Raw genomic sequence first — 22,042 nt, forward strand, 5'->3', positions numbered from 1 at the left:
TACTCTTAGGCCTAGAAGCCGGGCCACTCCTAGAAAACCTGCCTCTAGCCACCATCTTGTTCCTGCTCCACCACCCCAAGCACAAATGCTTAAAATGGCTGAGGATCTTATCTCCCTTATCAGGGGTCGGTCACAACTTCTAAAAGGAAAAGGCATCCTTCTCCTGAAATTGACAGAACAGGATTCTGAGGAATCTGATTATTCAGATTTTGAAGAGGAACAACTTCTGACTGCTCATGAGGATTCAGATGCAGAGGAATCCATTCCTTCTGCCTCCTCACCAGAAGACCTTATCTTTGGGTAAACCCTTCACACCCTCTGAGAACATTACTAATGGAAATCTTAGGACTACTCCCAGTTTAAGAAAAGACTGAGAGTTTCTGGAACTGCCCCAGCACAGACCCCTAGCCATCCCCCCATCTTAGAAGTGGTGGATGATGATTTCCATGAATCCAGCTTAGCCCCTGACGCCCTCCCACCTGCTCTTAGTAAACCTGACCGGTATTGCCTTGTTCGGACCCAAAGTTAAGGAGACACTTATTAGGTGTGAACAAGAAGGAAAGACTCTGCTGTAGGAGTCCGTTTTTCCACTCCAACTAGACCATACCCCAAAGGGCAACAAAGTGGAAAAATGTGGTTCCGAAAACCCCAAGGAGCTTTCCAAACCACACCTACTGATACCCCCTCTAGGGGCAGAGGAGGGGGCAGAAATGGAAGACGCCGTCCAAATGGCAGAGGCAGTCCGCAAAACCAGGGTGACAGGGAGCAGTTCTCTGGTAAGCCCTATCAGCGTTCCTGAAAGGAAGCCCGGCTGTCCTTCTCTGGAGGCAGTCGGGGGGTCGCTTGGCTTTATACCCAAACACCTGTCTAAACTTTGCAACGGATTCTTTGGTAAAAAGCATCATTGCCAGAGGTTACCACATTCCCTTTACAAAAATCCTTCCCATGTGTACAAGGATTCCAGATATTCCACCCAGTCTGAGAAAGCTAGTAGCCATAGAAATCCGAAAACTGCTAGACAAGAGTCATCCAGCCAGTCCTGGCGGACCAAATAGAATCCGGAACTTACTCAAGGTTCTTTTTAGTTCCAAAGAAAACAGGGGACTGGAGGCCCATACTGGACCTTAGCAAACTCAATACCTTCATCAAGAAGGAAAAGTTCTGGATGGTCACGCTTCAATCGATTCTTCCGTTCTTAGCAACGGGCGATTGGATGGTGCTGTATAGATCTCAAGGATGCTTACTACCACATCAAAATGGACAGATCATCCAGAGATCACCTGCGTTTCCGGCTGGGGGCCAGTCATTACCAATTCAGAGTCCTGCTCTTTGGTCTCACCACAGCCCTCAGGGTGTTAAAATGTATGGCAGTGGTCACGGCTCACCTGAGACGTTTGGGATTCCGGGTGTTTACATATCTGGATGACTGGCTCCTCACTGCCACCTCCAGGCATCAACTAATCCAAGCAAGAGACTACACCATAAGCCTTTGTTCCCAGTTGGGCATAACCTTAAACTTCGGAAAATCTGCATTATCGCCCTCACAGTATATTACATTTATAGGAGCAGAACTGGACACCATCAGTTCAAGGATCAGGTTGCCTCAAGCAAGAATTGTATCTCTAAAGTCAATTATCCGGTCTTTAGGTCCAAAACAAAGCTCCTGCGTCCCAGATACTGCAGCTATTAGGCACAATGGCAGCCACACTGATAGCAGTCCCGTTAGGGCGCATGCACATGCGGATACTCCAGTGGCTCCTCTTCGCACAGTGGTTTTACCAACAACTGTCCATGTCACATGAGATCCGGTTAACGAATCTTTGCAAGAAGGATCTCAATTGGTGGTTGAACAGTGACCAAGTGATAATCGGGCGTCCCTTTGTTCTTCCCCAACCCACAGCCACAGTGACCACTGATGCTTCCCTGATAGGGTGGGGGGCTATTTCAGGGAAAGACTGTCCAAGGCACTTGGTCAAACATGGAATCACATTTGCATATAAATGTCCTAGAGCTGAGACCGGTGTTCCTGGCGTTGCAACACTTTCACGACTCTCTTCCTCCAGGTACAATTGCGATCCAGACGGACAGCATGTCAGTAGTCTGGTACATCAACAAGCAAGGGGGAACCAGATCATATCCCTTATGCTGAGAGGCCCTAAGAATTTGGCAATGGGCTGTGTCCACCGGACACTTTCTGATAGCAACACATCCCGGGGTCTTCCAACGTGATAGCGGACAAGCTGAGCAGGGCCATGCTGTTGCCTCACGAGTGGTCTCTCAAAACAGGTGGCGGACAAGATTTTCCGCAGATGGGGGCCAGCCTTGCTGCGACCTATTTGCATCTCCGATGAATGCCAAATGCAGCAGCTACTTTGCCCTTTATCCCCCATCGGGGAACAACCCGAGGGACTCTCTCGTACACAATTGGCCCCGGGCCTCCTATATGCCTTCCCACCAATTCCCCCAATTCCCAAATTCATGCAGAAAGCCAAAAATCTGGGAAGGACTGTGATTTTGATAGCCCCGTCTTGGCCTCGGCAGATTTGGTTCCCCTTCCTGCAGAAGTATCAAGTGGAAGAACCATGGATCCTGGACCCAGTGCCAGATCTTCTGACTCATTCGTCGGGAGTTCATCCCTCCCTCATCTCCCTAAAACTGACAGCTTGGCTGCTCCAATTCCCATATTAGCCAGGTCTCAAGATTTGTCTCCCGCGGTCCAACATATTATAGTTTCCTCTTATAAACTGTCTACCAGGAAGCTATATAATAGCAAATGGAAACTATTTGTTCACTGGGCTTCTCATCATGACATTGACCCTTATGTGGCACCTATTCATACCATCTTAGAGTTCTTGTCTTCCTTGTTCCATGATGGCGCAGCAGCTGCCACCATTAGAGTTCAATTGGCTGCTATTTCCAATTTCCATATAGGGTTTAACGGGTCTGTCATCATGTCCCATAGACTATGTAAGGCATTCTTAAAAGGGACCCACCATCTCAGACCACCTATAAGACACCCTGTCTCTCCCTGGAATTTGAATCTGGTTTTATCCCAATTGATGCTTGCCCCCTTCGAACCCGCCTCATCATATCACTTAGTTTCTGTCTTGGAAAACTATTTCTGGTAGCCATTACATCTGCACGTAGGGTCTCCGAACTTCAGGCCTTGTCCTCCAAGCCCCCATATTTGATTTTTCACCCTGATAGGGTCTCCCTCAGGACTAACCCTACCTTCCTTCCCAAGGTCTGTTCAGAGACCAACTTAAATCAGTCCATTGAGCTTCCAACCTTCTTTAGACACCATACCAACAGACTGGAATACAAGCTGGATGTACACAGACAATTGAGATTCTACTTGGATAGGACGAAGGATTTCAGACAATCTGATCAACTCTTTGTCTCATGCAGAGAGTAAGAAAGGTTTTGCAGTATCAAAAATCACATTATCCAAGTGGCTTTCTGACTGCATTAAATTCATTTATTCCTCCACTAATCAGCCATTAACTAACGTTAAAGCCCATTCTACCCAGACTGTTTCTACGTCATTGGCTCATGCAGCTCGTTTGCCCTTGGATACCATCTGTGCAGCCGCCATGTGGTCAAAACCTCACACGTTTATCACTCATTACAAAGTGGACAGGACCTCTATGGACAGGGCTTCCTTTGGTTCCACTGTGTTCAGGAATGTTCTCCCGTGAGCCACCCAGGATTAGGGTGCTTGGGACGCTACCCACGTGTAAGAACAAAACGGCGAGATTGAACAACTTCACATAAAGAAGTTATGTCCTTATCATAACATTCCATGCGAGTTGTTCATCTCACCTTTTTGTTCTTACATTCCCGCCCACCTTCCCCCTCTGGTTGAGAAAGATTGTTGCCTTGGTGGACTGGTCGTCTTTTGTCAGCCTGTCTTCTGGAACAGACTGTTTCTTCCTTCTACACACTTTACCTAGATATGTAGGCACTATAGTTCTATTTCTTCCTGTAGGCTGTCTTGGTTGCAGAATACTAGATCTGGGGATTTACAGTAGAGCATCATGGGATATACACTAGGTCTCGAGCTTCTCTGAGAGTCTGAGCTTGAAAAGCAGCCGACTTGAAGCCGAGGGATCAGCTCCGAACCCACGTGTAAGAACAAAAAGGCGAGATTAACTCACATGGAACATTATGGTAAGGACATAACTTCTTTTTGTTTCCACTGAAATTGCCGAATGGTTGAAAAGCGCATTCCCCTGCGTGCAGAAAAAACACTATTTTAGAAGTTTATCTGGTTCAATGTAGGTTTGATTATCCAAACTACCCTAGATCCCAATTAGTTTGGATAATCCGACTGTCCACTGTTGCATGCCAGTGTAATCCTCCTCCCTTGCCAGTAGCCCCTTCGTAATACAAGTCTGCCATTATTATCCTTTTTATCCTCTTCTGTCACTATTGGAGCTCCTCTTGCAATTAATATAAGTACTCCTCTTTTCCTTTGAGCCAGGTGTTCCGCTAAGTAACCATCCTGAAAACCTTTATCAAATTCACAGGTTCAGTTCTTTCCAAGTGCGTTTCCTGTAGGATAGCTATTTGCACTCTACATTTTTAATACAGTTCACTATTCTCTTTTGTATGCTGCGGTAGTGTTGTCGCCTCAGACGTTGCCCGTTCGATTCTCAGAGTGTCTTCTGTGTGGTGACATGCGTGAATGGGCGTTCCTTCATTGAAGGTTGTGCGTTAGGCCCGGCAAGCCAGCACGTAAAAATCTACTGCCAATCATTAGCGGACCGGAGTTCTGCTGCGGTGACCCCTAACCGGGAAAAGCCGAAAGTGACAGCACAACATTCTCTTTTGTATTTATCTGTACAACCATTGATGAGTAAAGACGTTACAGAAAGCATCATATTCTTAAGTTATTCCCACCTTGTGTATAACAGCTTTTTTGTTAAATCTCTATTTCCAGCTGTTGTGTTGCATGCATATACTGTTTGGCAGGTTAGAACAGTTGTTTCTTGCAATCTCCATTTGAGCCCATGTCACATCATGCAAAACTGTTTTATTGAAAGCTCTCAAACAAAAAATGCACCCCCAGTGCTCCCTAAAACCTATTAACTTAATACTAACACAGCAGTATGTACATCTTCAAATATTGAAGTTTTACCCTCCTAACAAGAACAAATATTCCAGACTCGCAGCCACACACACACACAGGCATGAGGGTAACCTAAAAGAAAGGTTGTTATTCATGCTAAACCGCATGGTACAGCCTGTGCTTTTACTAAGTGCTGTCTGGCTTTGTCTTGCCTTTATAGCCGTCTCAGCTGGGAAGGCACTTGAATGTTTTGGTACACATTCTCTCCAAGCCACTTCTCTATTAGATTGTCTCTTAGAGACACAAGAACCAGACAAAAACTCCCAAGCATACATTTGTTTACTAGAAAAAAAGCCTTGTAATCATATTCTTTCATTTATTTGCTTTCTCTTAAAACTTAATAGATTAGCTAAGGACCCTTAACCTAGTCATTCCCCTATGCAAGAATGAGGAAAAAGCACACTAATGTTTTCCGCCATGCTATTTTAACCAGATTTTTTTTGTTTACATTGCAGTGCCTACATTTCTTAAAATTGAACAAGGAGAAAAAAGAAGGGAGAAAGAAAAAATCAGGAGGTTCTGTTTACATTAGTGTCCCCACTACATTTAACATAACTGAGAAAACATTATAACATGCAAAGAAAATAAATAGCTATTAAAATATTACCATGAAGAAAAAAAATCTTTTTTTACTTGGTTGTCTCCCTCTTCTTCCCCTCTCCTGAGTATTTTTCCAAACATTGACAGGAAGTAGGGCGTATGCTTTATATAGTCCCTTATACATTTAACAGAATCCAGTATTTCCAGATGTTCTTGTTCTGTCATGTTTCACAAATATTATCGGTTTCTACTCCCACATTTGTCAATTTCCAAGTTACTGGTTTTATATTCCTGTTCATCTCCATCTCCCAAATCCCGTCTCTGCTTCATTTCCAGTGTATTCTTGATTCTTTAGTAGAGCCTTGTTTTTCCTTCTCTCAAGCATTTTCCATTTGAAAAATTGAATCTCATGCCTGCTTCTCGACATTCCCTGAATAATAGAATAAATTTACTCTTGTTCTGCCTGGTGCACGAGTAGTCATTCTCCACAAACACTCTGCTCTGTTCCACGTTTAGTACTTTGTCCTTCTGCCATGGTTTTGTCTGAATCAACTCCTCCTGCTGGTAAGATTTCATCTTTACTATCAAAGGTCTAGGTTGCTTTCTTATAGCCAGGATTGGAGCGTACACATGATGTGCCCTTTCAATTAACAATTCCTGTTGTGGAATACCAATCCAGTTGCTTATTTGTGCTTTAATAAAATTAATAGTTTTTCTTTCAGCTTCTTTGGTACAGCAGAAATTCCCAGGTTTTCCATGCATGCTCTGTTCTCAAATTGTTATTTTTTGAAACCTCTCTTGTGCAGTCTCATATTCAGCCTGCCTTTTTTCATTTTGATGAGTTTTGCAGTTTTATCACCTTATCTATCTGTTTAACACTTCCATTTTTCCAGCCTTTTATTATTTGAATTGATGTACTCCATCAGTATTTTGTTTATTTTAATCAGGTCTGTGTGCAGTTGCCTTATACTTTCCTCCAGGTTACTGGAAGTAATGTTTAGAACTTGCACTGCTTTTTGCTGAGCAGCTGCAGTACTTTTCCCAGTGTTTCTATATCACCCTTTGTAGTTGATTTTCTTTCATGTCCTCTGCTAATTTTCCCTGGCATCCAGGCAGTGCACTTAATACGAAGAAATTTAGGTCCACTGGCTTTGTCTCCTAAGTTTCTGTTTTCACACTGGGAGACCTCGAATTAAACTGTTACTTAATGTGCAGCCATCTTGGAAGTCCTTACCAGTCAGGTATAGATTGAAGGTGTCACTCCTTTTGTTTTATCTCCGTTTTCAGGAAGAGTACACTCAGTGGCAGAGTGTGAACTGAGTTTCGGTGTGGACTGGGCTGCAGTAGTGCACTGCATTATATCACATCATTTACCACTATATGGTGCACACGGCTAAATGTGGGAGCTTCCAAGAAAAATGCGTACTTAGAAAGAAGGAAGGGATACAGTGCATGATGTTCGTGTTTCACTGTTGCAATCATGACTGTAGGGTTCTCCCTTGCCGGCAGGCAGTACTCGGTCGGCCAGAATCCCAAAGTCTGGGTCCGGCGTCAGCTGCTCAGCCATGCTCCCTGATGTCAGAGCGCCAGGAGTATAAAACTGACAGCCGATGCCATGTTCTCCAGTCTTTCTTGCTGTGCGGTTATAGCCGTTCGCAAGTGCCGGTCGGCTGACTCCTGACAATTTTTTTCTAAACATACTTCAGTCCGAAGACTTTCTTCTCCTACTCAAAGCCAAGTACCCCCTTGGGGAAACTTTTTTCTTGCTCCAGTCCGATGTCAGAAAAAGTTAATTGTATTTCATGTGGGAAGCAAATACCTCATTAAGGATTTTCATTCTTACTGTATTCCTTGCTTAGGCCCTGACCACGACATAGCTAGTTGTCGGTTTTGTGCTAGATTCAATCAACGTACAATTAAACGAAGGTACAATTTTGCATTTCATTACTTCGGTAGGCGTTTTAATTACAAAATGTCGTCTGATACAGTTCCGGCACCAGGAGTTCACAAACGATGCAAGGATAAAGACAGGCCTCCGAGGTCCAAATCGGACTATATCGTACAAGCAGAGCCAGCTTCAGGTTCGGCCGTCATCATTGAGGCGCTTTTGCAGCCCCTGTCGGCCATTTTGGAACCGATGGCCGAAACGGACTCCCACAAGGAGCCAACTAGGCCTTTGAATATTTCTGTTGCAGGACCTTCGGACAATGCTCCTTCTGATGGGTCCGGTGCCGCTGTGCAGGTACCGGCTTCCAAAGGGGTTTTCAGGCCTACTCAGCTTCTAATAAAGGCAAAGGCAAAGACTCCTTCCAAATCAAGGACTGCAGCCCAGACCTCTTCTGATCCGGCACCCAAGTCTCAAACAGTTACTCAAGATGGCTGAAGACTTACTATGATTAGGGGTTCACATCCCCCTCCAGATAAAAAGGCCAAGGCAGGAAGTGTATTATGACTCCTCTGATCAGGCTTCTGTTTCTTCAGTTCTGACCAGGAATATTCTTTCCCTCCTTATGAGGATTCTGATGCTGAGGAATCCATTCCTTCAGCTTCTCCCCCTGAGGATTTCTCTTTTGGGGAAACTTTGCATGAAATGAGGGAACATTTTCACTGGGAAGGACAGGAGTACTCTGAATGTAAGAAAAAACCTGGGGATTTTCTTCTTCTTCCCCAACATAGACCCCTGGCTATTCCTCCTATTTTGGATATTGTGGATGATGCTTTTTCAGAGGCTAACTTAACTCCTGACTCTTTTCCTCCAGCTCCTGTTAAGCCAGACAGATGATAATAGGGTTCCCGATTCCCACCAGTTTTTATACAAGAATCCTACTGCTGATCCTGAAACCATTTCTCAGGGTCCTAAGGGGGTTAAGGCCGCTTCTGCTAAAAACCCCATTCCCACTGAGAAGGATTCCAGATCTTTAGAAAGATGGGGCAAAAAAGTGTACACTTCTGCTACTTTATCTATTAGGGCTTTAAACTGTCAGTTTCATATGCTGAAATACCAGCAATTTCTTCTGTCTGTTTTAAAACAAAAGTTAACTTCCATTTCCGCCTGTGCAGATGATAAGTAATTACATGACTTAATGCATGCCAATGAACAAGTTGGGAAGCATGGTTTACACTGTGGATTTGATGCCTTGGAGGTTTCTTGTAGGGCTGCTGCCTCTGACAGTCATTAGAAGGCATGCATGGTTAAAGGAACAAAACTTGCCAGATCAAGTAAAAGTTAAATTATTGGATGCTCCTGTTCAGCATAATGTTTTGTTTGGAACTAAAGCTGAAGAGGTGATAAAGAAGATGGAGGACAAGGCAAAATCCATGCAAACGGTCAAAGATTTCTTACAAGTACAGCCACCCAGATTTAGTAGGAATTGGCCTACTAAAAATTGGTCCTTTCCCAATTCTGACAGGCCTCAGAGGGGTAGGTACAGATGCTCCCGAGGAAGGCCTCAAATGCAAGCTTCTTATAGACCAAGACAGTAGACTGCTTCCACTCCTAGGGGAGGAGAGGACAGGTCGCAGGCTCATAGAAAACACTCAGTGACTCCCTCTGTTGGGCTGCAGGAACTTCTTGCCTGGAAGCCCCTCTCAGAGGAAAACTTTCTCTCTTTCACCTAAATTGGACTCGTATAACCCAAGACAAGTGGGTTGTGGATGTGGTTTCAAGAGGTTACAAATTCCATTTTCATACCCTACCAAGACCAAGCGGATGGCCGGATCTTCCAAAACATCAATGGTTAGAGGCCTTAAACCAGGTGGAATCTCTCTTGGCTATGTAGGCCATAGAACTGGTTCCACTTTCAGAGAAAGGGACAAGGTTTATACTCAAGGCTCTTTCTAGTCCCCAGAAAGCAAAATTCATGGAGACCCATTCTGGATCTGTCAGTCCTGAACACTTTTCTCGAGATACCAAAATTCAAGATGCTTACTCTACAGCAGCTACTTCCAGTGCTGACCAAGAATGCATGAATGGTAACTTTGGATTTAAAGTAGGCATGTTTACACATTCCCATCAGGCAGGAATGCAGAAAATACCTCCGGTTCAAGGCCGGATCGAGGCACTTTCAATTCTCTGCACTGCCCTTTGGATTGTGTACTGCGCCCAGGGTCTTCACCAAATGCCTGGCTCCAGTTGTAGCTTATTGCAGACTCAAGGGAATTCAAATTTACCCTTATCTGGACGACTGTCTTATTCAGGCAGACAGCAAGGATGTCTTACTCCAGCATCTAGAATTTGTTCAGAATCTACTCAAGTTCTTGGGATTCACTGTAAACATAAAGTCAAATTTGACACCCTCTCAACAAATAACTTTTCTGGGTGCTCTTCTCAACACAACAACCCAGATGGCATTTCTGACATACGAAAAACAATTACAGCTGGCTTCAACTTTCAAAATCTTGGCAACATTAACTCTGCTATCTGCAAGGAAATTCCTGCAGGCTTTGGGTTACATGGCCTCCTGCATCCTTCTTGTACCATATGCAAGACTACATATGAGGAAAATACAGTGGTACCTAAAAAGTGTATGGTCTCAGCATTGCCACAGTTTAGACATACAGATTACCGTTCTGCCTTGCCTTGGACCACCAAAGGAATTCCTTTTGAAGACATGTACTCTAAACAAAGGAAAGCCCTTCAGTCTGCCTTCAGCCACTCGGATACTAACCACAGACGCCTGAGATTATGCATGGGGAGCCCATTTTCAGGGCAACTGTCTGCAGGGCCTTTGGACAAAGGATCAGAAGCTCCTGCATATCAATTTAAAAGAAATGTTAGCCGTTCAGAAGGCTCTGTTGGCCTTCAGGAATCTTCTACATCCAGGACAACTACTGATACGAACAGACAACACCACAGTTATGTGGTTACATAAACAAGCAAGGGGGATCTCATTCCTATCCCCTTTGCAGACTAGCCATGAATCTATGGAACACAGCTCTAGCTTGCAATCTGGACCTTCAAGCTCATTTCTACCAGGGAAGCAAAACTTCCTGGCAGACAGTCTGAGCAGGAACCTGTCGGACCCACACGAATGGATGCTGGACACCGAAATATTCAAGATGATTACATTCCACCTCAATCATCAACTACAGATTTTTTGCACCAGGACATTCCATGAACTAGCTTGGAAAGTGGATGCACTATCATTCAGTTGGAGAAACCTCTCTGTGTATGCCTTCCCGCCTCTACCTCTTCTTCCACGGCTGTTATTAAAGATCAAACAGGACAAGCCCAAGATGATAATCTTGCTGGCCCCAAATTGGCCTCGACAGTTTTGGTACCCAACACTAAAAAACCTTTGTCTGGAGCCCCCTTGGGTTTTATCACAGACACCGAACCTTCTGTCCCAACACCAGGGTCAGGTTCTGCACTCCCATGTCAGAACTCTCAGCCTGGCGGCATGGTTAATCCAGTGTCTATGATTCATTTTCTCCTACCCAAGCAGGTTATGGATGTCATTTTAGAAGCCAGACGTCCTAGCACTAGAAAATCTTATGCAGGAAAATGGAAAAGATTTTGCTCCTGGATGCAGGCTCTGGATTCAGATCCTCTTATTCCTAACATTCCTCTGATTTTACTTTACCTGACAGACCTCTTACATAGGAGTCTCTCTTTCTCTTCCATAAAAATACATGCCTCTGCTATTTCTGCTCATTAATACAGACCCTCCAATCTTTTCCCTCTAGCTCATGAGACAGTTTCTCAGAGGAGCTAAGAACTTAAGGCCCCCTAGATCTCCACCCATTCCTGCTTGGGATCTCAACTATGTTTTGGAAAAGCTCACCTTACCTCCTTTTGAGCCTGCTGCCACATCTGACATCAAGTTTTTATCTTGGAAGACAGCCATCCTGTTAGCTCTGACCTCTGCCAGGAGAGTTTCAGAGTTGCAAGCTCTTATGACTGTGGAACCTTATATTATTTTTCATCAAGACAGGGTGTCTAAGGACTAATCCTACTTTCATGCCTAAGGTGGTTTCCAAAGTGGCTTTAAATCAAACTATTCACTTGCCAACTTTTTTCCCCACTCCTTAAAATAAAGGGGAAAGGATCTTACATTACTTGGATGTACACAGACAACTACGTTTTTACCTGGACAGAACCAAGGACATCAGGAAATCAGAGCAATTGTTTGTTTTTTATGCTTCAAGTTCCCAAGGTAAAGCCGTTTCAAAACCGACCATTTCTAAATGGATTGCTCATGGAATCAGATTTTGCTATTCACACCATGGAAAGCAAATCCCAGGGAGTATAAGGACTCACTCTACCAGAGCTGCTGCCACTTCAGCTGCTTTCCTCAGGGGAGTTCCTACCAAAGACATTTTGGAAGCTGCAACTTGGAGTTCAGTGCATACTTTTTCCAAACACTACAATCTACCTCTCTAAGTCTAGGGCAGGCTTTGCCTCTGCAGTCTTGCAGGGCCTTTTAGCCGCCCCCTCTACTTTGACCACCTCCCTTTTATTCTGCTTTGGGATTCAACCCTACAGTCATGACTGCAACAGTGAAACACGGTGAACATAATACAGTTGTGTACACTTCCCATAAATGTAGATTTTAGTGTCTTCACTGTTGCAGTCTGGGTTACCCTCCCTCCTGTCCCCTCTTATTTGTTTCCTTTGTGTGGTTCCCTTCTTCACCCTTCTTCTGAGGTGTATTTGCAAAGGGTATGGGATCTTGTTCATTTTGGAACACCTGACATCTGGGGCAAGAAAAGCTGGAGAACATGGCGTTGGCTGTCGGCTTTATACTCCTGGTGCTCTGACATCAGGGAGCATGGCTGAGCAGCCGACGCCGGACCCAGACTTTGGGATTCTGGCCGACCGAGGACTGCCTGCCGGCAGGGGAGAACCCTACAGTCATGACTGCAACAGTGAAGACACCGAACATCTACATTTATGGTAAGTGTACACAACTGTACTTTCCGTATTTCTCTTTCATCTCTACATTTGCATGCAGTCGTGTCTTCATACACTGGTAAACTCATCAAGCAGTGTCAACTTTGTAGGTCATTAGAAGTAGGAAAATATATTTATGGTAAATGCCCCTCAACTATAGTTTTCATAGGATACTAGTAGTTCTGTCTCTGGAACTCTGTAATATCTGGTGGCAAAATGTTCTACGCACTAGCAAGTGATAGCACTGTTTTGGATGTAGTGGTATAGTATTAACACCTTTTGTTAGAGTACCCTGGGCTCTCCCTTTGCTTGTATATATCTACATATTACAATGCTTCTTGCATTATCACTGAGACCATGGTGACCAGCGTTTTTCCCTCTCTGAATTGCAGTGTGTGGTAGTCTGTTAAATTGCCTCTAGCCTATAAAGGATATTGTGGTACATGTTAGAGAGCAGTTGCAAAGATGGCAATTGTTGCTTGGCTTGAACTTTTCTCATAGTACTTTTCCAGCTGTGCAGTCTGTTGAATAACTAAGACAAATGAAACCTGTAGTGCATAGTGTCCCTCTACATTACCATTCAGGCTGCGCTACTAGGTGTGGTATTGTATGGCTCAGCTTGTCCTAGCTGATATTGCTGCTGCTTTTTTTGTCAGTTAGTCATTCAGTTCCATATTTGCATTCAAGGAATTACCACAGTGTATGTCTAGTTGTAAATGTGTAAATAGCATTTAATTAAAAACTTACTGACTTTATTAACACTGTCTTCTCCTCCTCAGATATGACTGAAGATTCTTTCCTGGTCAAAATGTCTGCGTAGCATGGACTTTGTGGCGTTTTAAAGCATCAAGTTAACCAATGAGCTCCATTTTTCCAACAGAAGTTATATTTGTTCAGGGTTTAACGTTTGCACTTCTAATATACTAGATTAACATGATTTAAATTAAGGTGTAAATGTTGATTTTCCATACTGAAAGTGGTTACAGTTTGCTCAACAGATCACAGAATGGCCATTGCCTCTTGACTGATTTGAGACGTGAGCAAATATTTTGATCAATTTGTTTCAGCAGGACTCTACAGTGGTTAATTGTAGGGTAAGGATGCAGATTTTTAGCAGGATTAATACAGTAATTAGGATACGAAAAAGGTACCTTAATTTCCTGCTCAGAAGTTCATGTTTTACTGTATATAGCACTTCGGCAGTCTTCAGCTTTGTAGTTTCAGCATTATAAGAGTGAAGACGTTAAAGGTGTAAATGTGATCAGAATCGTTTTATGCTGTTACGTCTTTAATAAACATTGCAATTTAACTTGTTAAATAAACCACTTTTTGTAATGAATGCTATCTCTAGTGTATTTTTAAGGGTAAGTGTGAATAAACTTGACTAATGCTCTACTAAATAGAAATTTAACGTAAACCGGTCTAACATTGAGGATCGTTAATATTCATCCACCCCTCAATCAGAATTTGGTTTCTTTCTATTTCTCACACTGCATGGACATGCTTCCTTAGCTATGCATGCTATGAAATTGCCACATTCACTTGCCACAGGATGAATATGCTTCCTTGACTATACCTGCCTTGGCAAATGACAGTTTTTTTTTTATTTTGGGAACAGCTTGAGTCTGTCTTTGAATTTAGTAAAATATTGCTCATTTATTGTTTCGTTTGGATTTTTTAATCTGTCAATCTTAAAACATCATGGCAATCCACTTCTGCTAATTAAATATATACAACTTTTCACTAAACATTTTCTTTCAGCGGTCAACACAGTCCCTATTAATGTTTCAGCACTTCATGTACACAGCATTATCATTTATTTATATACAATATACTTGTGTGTGTGTGTATATATATATATATATATATATATGTATATATATGTATATATATATATATATATATATATATATATATATATATATATATATATATATATATATATATATATGTATATATATATATATATATATATATATATGTGTATATATGTATATATATATATATATATGTGTATATATGTATATATATATATATATATATGTGTATATATATATATATATATATATATGTGTATATATATATATATATATATATATATGTGTGTATATATATATATATATATATATATATATATATATATATATATATATATATGCATCTTTAACAGTGCATCCTTCTGTGTGACTAATGCATAGGGTATTGGTGTAACGGTTAAGATATCAACCTCACAGACGCAAGGTACAGGGTTCGAGTCTCACATTTGAGGGAAGTTGGCTAGGCTTAAAAATATCCCACAAGAGCTACCAAGATTGCTGCATGTTGTGTCACAGCTTAATTCTAGCTCTCCCATTGTGAAAACAGAAACTGTGCGGAGAAAGCCAGTGGACGTGTATTTCTAGGCAAATGTCAGTAACTGGCTAATAAGTGCACTACCTGGACGCCAAAAAAAAAGAAATGCATATAAAAAACCTGTGAGCAAGTGAATAAGTAAAAAAGTAGAAGACCTGAAAGAAAATTGGCTCCAGACATGACTTAGAGTAACCTAGAGGAAAGTATAAGACAACTGCTTACAGACTTGGTTAAATAAACAAAACACTGATGGAGTATATCAACTCAAACAACAAAAGGCTGGAAAAGTGGAAGAAGCTTTAAACAGATAATCTGTTGTCAGTCTTCATCTATTCTTACTCTTGGGTGTCCGTTCCGATCCTCAGAACCGGTCTGACCATTATACAGCATGCTCCAGCCAAAAATAGCTCGAGCTAATACTCTACCCACAATGCCTCCAACCAGTTTACCTCCTATGTCGTTTGTCGCTGTAACAAGATGCGTCAGCCAACTCCCCTCTTGCAGCTAAGTAATTAAAGTACATTAGGCTTTCTATCTTTCATATAAAACCTTAATATTCATTTCTCTGCCCATTTTCACTCTAGTGCGTTTCAATATCTGTTGGTATTTTCACTACCATCGCTGGTAGTCTTTCCTCTCTCCCTTTCTCTTTACCGTTTTGGTAGTTTTCTACCATTGTTGGTAACACTTCCTCCTTTCCAGTGTTTCTGTGTGGTGTGATTGTTTACCTTCACCTCTGCCACTTGTCAACATGGCAAATATGTCCAAAGGCACGACTGGATTTAAGTAGTGCCAGGACTGCTACTAAAAATGCCTAACTCTGAAGGGCATTCAGCTTGCATTTGTCTAGGTGCTCCTCATTTAGACAGAGTGCTCTATCTGCCAGGCCCTCAGTACTAGGCCCTTGGTAGAATGTCGAAGTAAGCTTATTCTTAAAGAGCTTCTTAAGTCACCCTTTGAAGAAGCTTTATCCGAGGCCGACAAGTCTAAGGTCTCTGGTTCTAAAAGAAGTCTCTTGGTGCCAATGTCTCCATCGGCACCAACATCAAGAAAGCAAAAGTCCCTTTCTGTTGACTCCTCGGTACTGAGAGCTAAGGTTCCAAAGTTCTCCAAACCAATTCCTTCAGCACATACTCCAGCACCGTCAGTGCTGTGGGCAGCAGCAGCTTTAGTTTCCACATCGGTGCCAACATCTCCTTCTGCACCCCAACAGATCATATCCCCCTCTTTAATGCCAAAAACTGATCTTCTATATACACCCAGGACAATCCCCTTCCATTGACCCCTTCTTTGGGCAGCTTTCCAGTCCCTTTATAGAAAAGCCAGAATCTCCCTTTAGATTAGATTGTCTGTTTGCTCCTCCAGGAGTCTGACAGAAGTCTATGAGATTCGTGGACCAGCTCCTCACAACTAGGTCTTCTTCCCAACCCCTTTTCCCTCCTGGAGCAGGGATGTTTTCTCCCAGGGTGACTCTGGCTATTCATCCTCTGACCTTTGAGGCTTTAGAGTTCCCCACTCTGGTTCCTCTTGCATGGGGAACCAGCAGCCCCTTGCCTTCAGTTCTGGACTCTACTCAGTTTTTCTCAATTCCTTCAGAAACTATGGATTCCCGAGGTTGTGGCTCCGCTCTTGGACCCAAGAGGTTTGAGGCAACTACTGTGTTTTTATTCTGAGTTGTCCTTACCGCTTGGGACTCCGGTGGCTGGGGGTCCTTCCTCTGCTTCAGCCTTTGAGGTAGGTCTGTGGGTGGGGTGTGACCTCTGTTCCGAGATGGTCTTTCTCAGTTATGGGCTTCCACCCCTCCTCCGGGGGGCCCTGTTTTCCAGGCTATGGAGAGAGAGTTGGCCACTGCAGGCTCTCAGGTGGCTCCTGCTGTATCGGAGTTTCATCCACTGACCTCTTCTTACTGGGAGCTTCTACTGCCCCCAACACCAAGACAACGAGCTCCAAGGTCGCAAGATATGCCAACTGAGGACCACTCTTCTGAGACCACCTCAGACATTCACACTGAGGAGCATCCTCGGAAGAAAACATGTAAGAGGAAACACCTGGACTTCCCTGAAGAGTCCGTCACTGAGGACACTGATTTGGATGACTGTGAGAGCTCCCCCTGGTCACCCCAGAAAACAATTCCTTTGGAGACATTCTTGAGATCCTTAAACAGAGGGGTAACTGGAAGCCCAAAGACCTTACCTCTTAGTCTGTGTACTTGCAAGCCTTTGGTTCTTGCCCGGTTACTTCCTAGGTGACCCCTCCCACTGACTATCTCATCTAACTGATCGGTCAGTGGGCTTAGAAATCTAACCCGATAGAACCAATTCCCTGGAGACTGGATAAGATCCTTTATGCACCTGAAGGCCACCAACATTGGGCTAAAGGGCTAGCATTGGATGTCATGGTTGTAGCAGTGGCCACCAAAAAGGAACTCACCGAGGAAAGTGACTCTGTTCATCCCCCTAACGGAGTCTAGAGCGATGGACAGATTTGGAAAGCGGGTCTATACATCATCGACTTTGCCTTAAGGTTCTTGAATTTTCTGGCACACTTTACTAGGCTCCAGAGGGATCTGATCAAGGAACTATTGGACACCCTTGCAGAAGCTATCTGATAAGGTCCAAGAAAAAGTGGCCTCTTGGTGAGCTACCCTGGAGTCTATTTCTAATTCGTCCATGAGGCTCATTTCACATGCAGCCAAAGGTACGACATGGTCAGCTGGTTCAGGCATTGCTTTCAGACACGTCTGGATGCAATTGCATGAGTTTGGAGAGCCATTCAAGTCTTCTTTCGTCAATGCTTTCTTTGACGGATCTTCTTTGTTTGGCCCCAAAGTTAAAGAAACTCTAGTCAGGTGTGAGAAGGATGGGAAGACCCTATCTGCAGTGGGTATATGTTTTTTCCCCTCCCCAACGATCCTACGCTAGGAATGAAATGAGTGGGAAGATGTGGTTGAAAGTCTCAAGGGCCTTTCCAAGACTCATGTGAAGGCTCCTCTCAGGGTAGGGGGGGCTTCAATGGAAGACTCTAACCCTGAGGCAGAGGTGGCCCACAGAATCGGGGTTCCAGAGACTCTTCCTCTGGCCACCCCTAAAAGTGCACAACCTCGTACCTGTGGAAGCGGTTGGGGGAAGATTTTCTCTGCATGCAAAAGCCTGGTGACAGGTAACCACAGATGTTTTGGTGCAGAGAATTGTTATCCGAGATTATTCTATGCCCTTCACCCTTTATCCCAGATCTCTCAAGTCCCCCCAATGTTCCACCCAATCAGAGAGACCAAGGAGCCTTAGAAGTCCAAGAGATGCTATAGAAAGAAATTTAAGAAGTCCCATCAGACCAGATAGGATCTGGATTTTACTCAATGTTCTTTATAGTGCCAGTTTTATGTCGATTACTTGTATATATGTGTGCAAGTGTTGTTTAATTGGGAAATTAATTGGTTTTAATTTTAATTACGTGGGGGTGTGTGTATATATATATATTCCATCACACTCTGATGAAGTCATTTGGACGAAACCTAGGTCAGTTGTGGTGGCATCCTGTGTATTTGTTGCAATAAAGTACTTTTGGAGAGCGCAGTCTTCTTGGATTTTTCTGGTTTTCGTTGTCTGGTTCGTGGTCTGTATTGTTACTATGGAGGACAACAGCTCCCCAGATGACATCAAGGTGCTTTTGCAACAGATTCAGGAACAACTACGTGAGCACACTGTGTTAATTCAAAAACTTAGCGAACCCAAACAGAATTATGTTCCTGATTAATTTCTCTAATGGAAGCAGTTTGGGTTTACCATTAACTCAAGCAACCCCAGCACTTCTATCAACTGGGACTAATGTTCGGAGTGATGTCAACAGCCCTGGTCAGGGACAAAGTGGTGATTCACGAATACACAGGATTGGTGTACCTAATATCTGCAAAGGTCAGGCAAGTTGGGCCACTAATTGTTTCAGTTTTAAAGATAACAGTGAACCTATACTATCTAACTGCAGTTTCCAACACAAACCTATGACTGGGTTGTTAAAAGACTTTGAGAGACTGTTATTTAAAGTTAAAAAGACACAGCTTGACGTAAGTTACCTTAACAGAAACATAGAATTGGGCCAAGTACCGAAGGGTTTGCGCCTATGGAGATACCCGAATGGGTGTGAAAACAATAAAGAAATGGTCAGAGTTGCATTAATTGTTTAACTCCACTGGGGTTGCACATCATGGAGTTGATGGTTAAACACAATAACATTAAAATTGAGAAGCTTGTTAAAGACTTAGATATACTTAATTCTACTATTATTCAAGACTTGGTCTTTGAGCAGTATTATACTAATTATTCGAACATTGTCCAAGATGTTAATAAATGCTGTGATAGTATATATAACAAGAAGTTGGATAAAATAAAAAGAGATTCTAAATCTTATAAAACCGGGCATGTTTACCCCTACGACGACAATGAAAGAGTTAAAAATAAACACTCCACTAATCCAACAAATCAACGAGTGACTTTAACTGACGTAACCTCACCGGAAGCCAGGCAGAGTTCAAATTCTTTTGGTTTTCGTGAGAGTGACCCTTTAGAAGAGGTTCCACGACGTTCGGAAAGGCTGAAGCGTCTGGAGTTAGGACGGGACGACCATGGGGAATATCGGGGAGGAGCAAGACCAAAAGTACCCCCTCAGAGATCGGATCAAGAGCGGAACTGGACCAGGGATTCAAGAAGGTAAATAAAGTTGTACCAGTTGCATCAAGCCACCTGTTGTGACGATGACTGTGTAGTCTGTTTAAAGACTAAAGGCATTTTAGAATTCAACCAGTATGTTCGTAGTTTTTCTGTGGATTCTTCTACAAATGGGGTGGAATTGTGCTTGTTTAATGCGGAGATTAATGAAGACATTTGCGTTGATTTGCACGATGTAACCAGTTTATCTGGGTGGAACACATGTTCATATGGTGACTGTGAGGCAGAATTTTTTAGTGCAGTCACGGAGGTTCCGAGTGATAACAATGTGTATTTGAACTCATTTCAAAATGACACTGGTAACAGTGAACACAGCCTCAGAACTTTTTTGTCGGACTATCAAGGTACATTTCTGGATCACTGTAACAGTGCCAATGAGCACTGTGCAATTTTTAACAATGATAATTACAATGTATTGAATGTCTCCATATGTGAGAATGGGTTTTCTGATGTTGTTAATCTAATGCTGATTTGGTTGGTTGTAGGGATGAGATTGGAGATTTAATGGAATTGAGTATATATTCTTACACAGACAATTACACATCTAATTATTGTACACCGATAGTTGAAGAGATTTCACCTGAATCAACACATGATGCTAATTCAACAATAGGTCACATTAGTAGTTCAGGACAGACTATTGAGGGTAACGTCACTGATTATTTTTATTCTGTCACATCTAACTATAATGAGGACAGGATAGATGTGAATTTTTACACTGAAGAAATTTGTGATGTTAGTATTGGGGTACTATCTAATACTATTATACTCCACCACAACGTCAATGATTTTAAAATATTTAATTATTCTAGCATCAACCTGGACAATAAACATGCTGAATTTGTCTAAAGGGTTTAATTTTGTTCCTTGTAGGAGAGCTCATATTGCTGATGTACTTATTGACCTTAGAATGTTCATACGGAAATTAAATTTAGCCCTATTTTTTGGTAATGACAAGAATGTTGAGGGTGACTAGTGAAACTAGTTTACACAGGCATAGTACATTCAACCCGCCTTACAATAAAATTACTGAAATTTTTCAGAATATATGTGAGCAAGATATCAGGCATGTTTTAGACAATAGAGAACGCACATTTTTGAATAACATGAACAAGGATGAAAATATAATTTTTGACCAATTAAGGAATATCCAGACTATACGTATTATGAAACCTGATAAAGGTAGCGGTGTTATAGTGGACAAGGTTGATTATGTCAGCGTGATGCTTGGAATGCTTATGGATGACAATTACACGGAGGTTGGTTGGAATGAAATTAACATAGCTTATAAAAAGATTGATTTGACTTTAGACGATATGCTTTTTCAAGGGGAAATTAATGAGGACGAACACAATTTTATGTTTAATAGTGTACCAGTTGTTAGTGGGATCTTTGGTATCCCCAAGATCCACAAAGGCCTCAACAATGTTAGGTTTAGGCCAATTGTGGATGGTAAGAGAAGCAAAACCTTTTTTATAGGTCAATTTTTAGACAAGTTAAAACAGGGTTTACAGTGTTTTCCCCAGATTACAAAGGATTCGTGGCAATTTTTGGATAAAATCAAAAAACTTGAAATACAAGGCACAGCGTGTTTTGTCACTATTGATGCCATCAATCTTTTTACATGCATTCCACATGACATAGGGCTAGAGTGGCTTAAGGAACAATTATTTTCAACAGGTATTTATGATCAGGAACACATCAACACCTATGTTAGACTTATGGAATTGGTATTACAAAACAATTTTTTGAGGAACATCTTTTTCGACAGTCCATTGGTGTTGCTATGGGGGCGGCTTGTGCCCCCATTTATGCTAACTATGTTATGGCTTATTGGGAGTCCAAGTATGTGTTCAACAGTGAATTTTGTCCTTATATCAAGTTTTATACCAGATATTTGGACGATATATTTATCATTTGGCAAGGAGAGAGCCTTATATTGGAAGCATTTATTGCATATTTAAATCAAACAATTTGGTTTTTGAAATTTACACGAGGTCAAGAATGATTGTATTTCCTATTTGGATATCAAGCTAACTTTTGATACAGCACGGCAACATTTGGTGTCTAATATTTACAGGAAGCCCACCTTCTCGAATTCGTACCTACATTTTGACAGCTGGCATCCTGACCATCAAAAGAAAGCCATCATTAAGGGGCAAATGGTCAGAGCTGCCCGTATGGTTAGCGAGGAGGACGACTTCCAGATGGAATTAAATTTTATGACTCAATTATTTTTGAAAAGGGGATACCCTAAATTTTTATGTGACGAGATCAGAAATGAGGTTCAATCTAAAAGGGATGGAGGTTTTTATGTACCCATCCTGAAAAATAATGATCTCTTCACTGGTATATGTGACTTTAGGATTAATATAAAATTTAAAGAACATTTCCTGTACGTTTTGA

The 22,042-nt window shown here is 42.3% G+C and overlaps 1 protein-coding gene across 2 annotated transcripts in view; it reads left to right on the forward strand.

The window, feature by feature from the left end:
• The window catches only part of CLNS1A (chloride nucleotide-sensitive channel 1A), a 502,722-nt gene extending 488,820 nt beyond the window's left edge, over positions 1 to 13,902 (forward strand). For both annotated transcript variants that reach the window (XM_044073345.1, XM_044073344.1), the window contains one exon: positions 13,343 to 13,902. In XM_044073345.1, the coding sequence (XP_043929280.1) occupies positions 13,343 to 13,383 (41 nt within the window). In that variant the 3' untranslated portion in view covers positions 13,384 to 13,902. The remainder of the gene's footprint in view (positions 1 to 13,342) is intronic.
• The last annotated feature ends 8,140 nt before the right edge of the window (positions 13,903 to 22,042 follow it).

Source organism: Protopterus annectens, chromosome 5.part1, assembly GCF_019279795.1.
Source record: "Protopterus annectens isolate FY-2018-M chromosome 5.part1, PAN1.0, whole genome shotgun sequence".
NCBI lineage: Eukaryota > Metazoa > Chordata > Ceratodontiformes > Protopteridae > Protopterus > Protopterus annectens.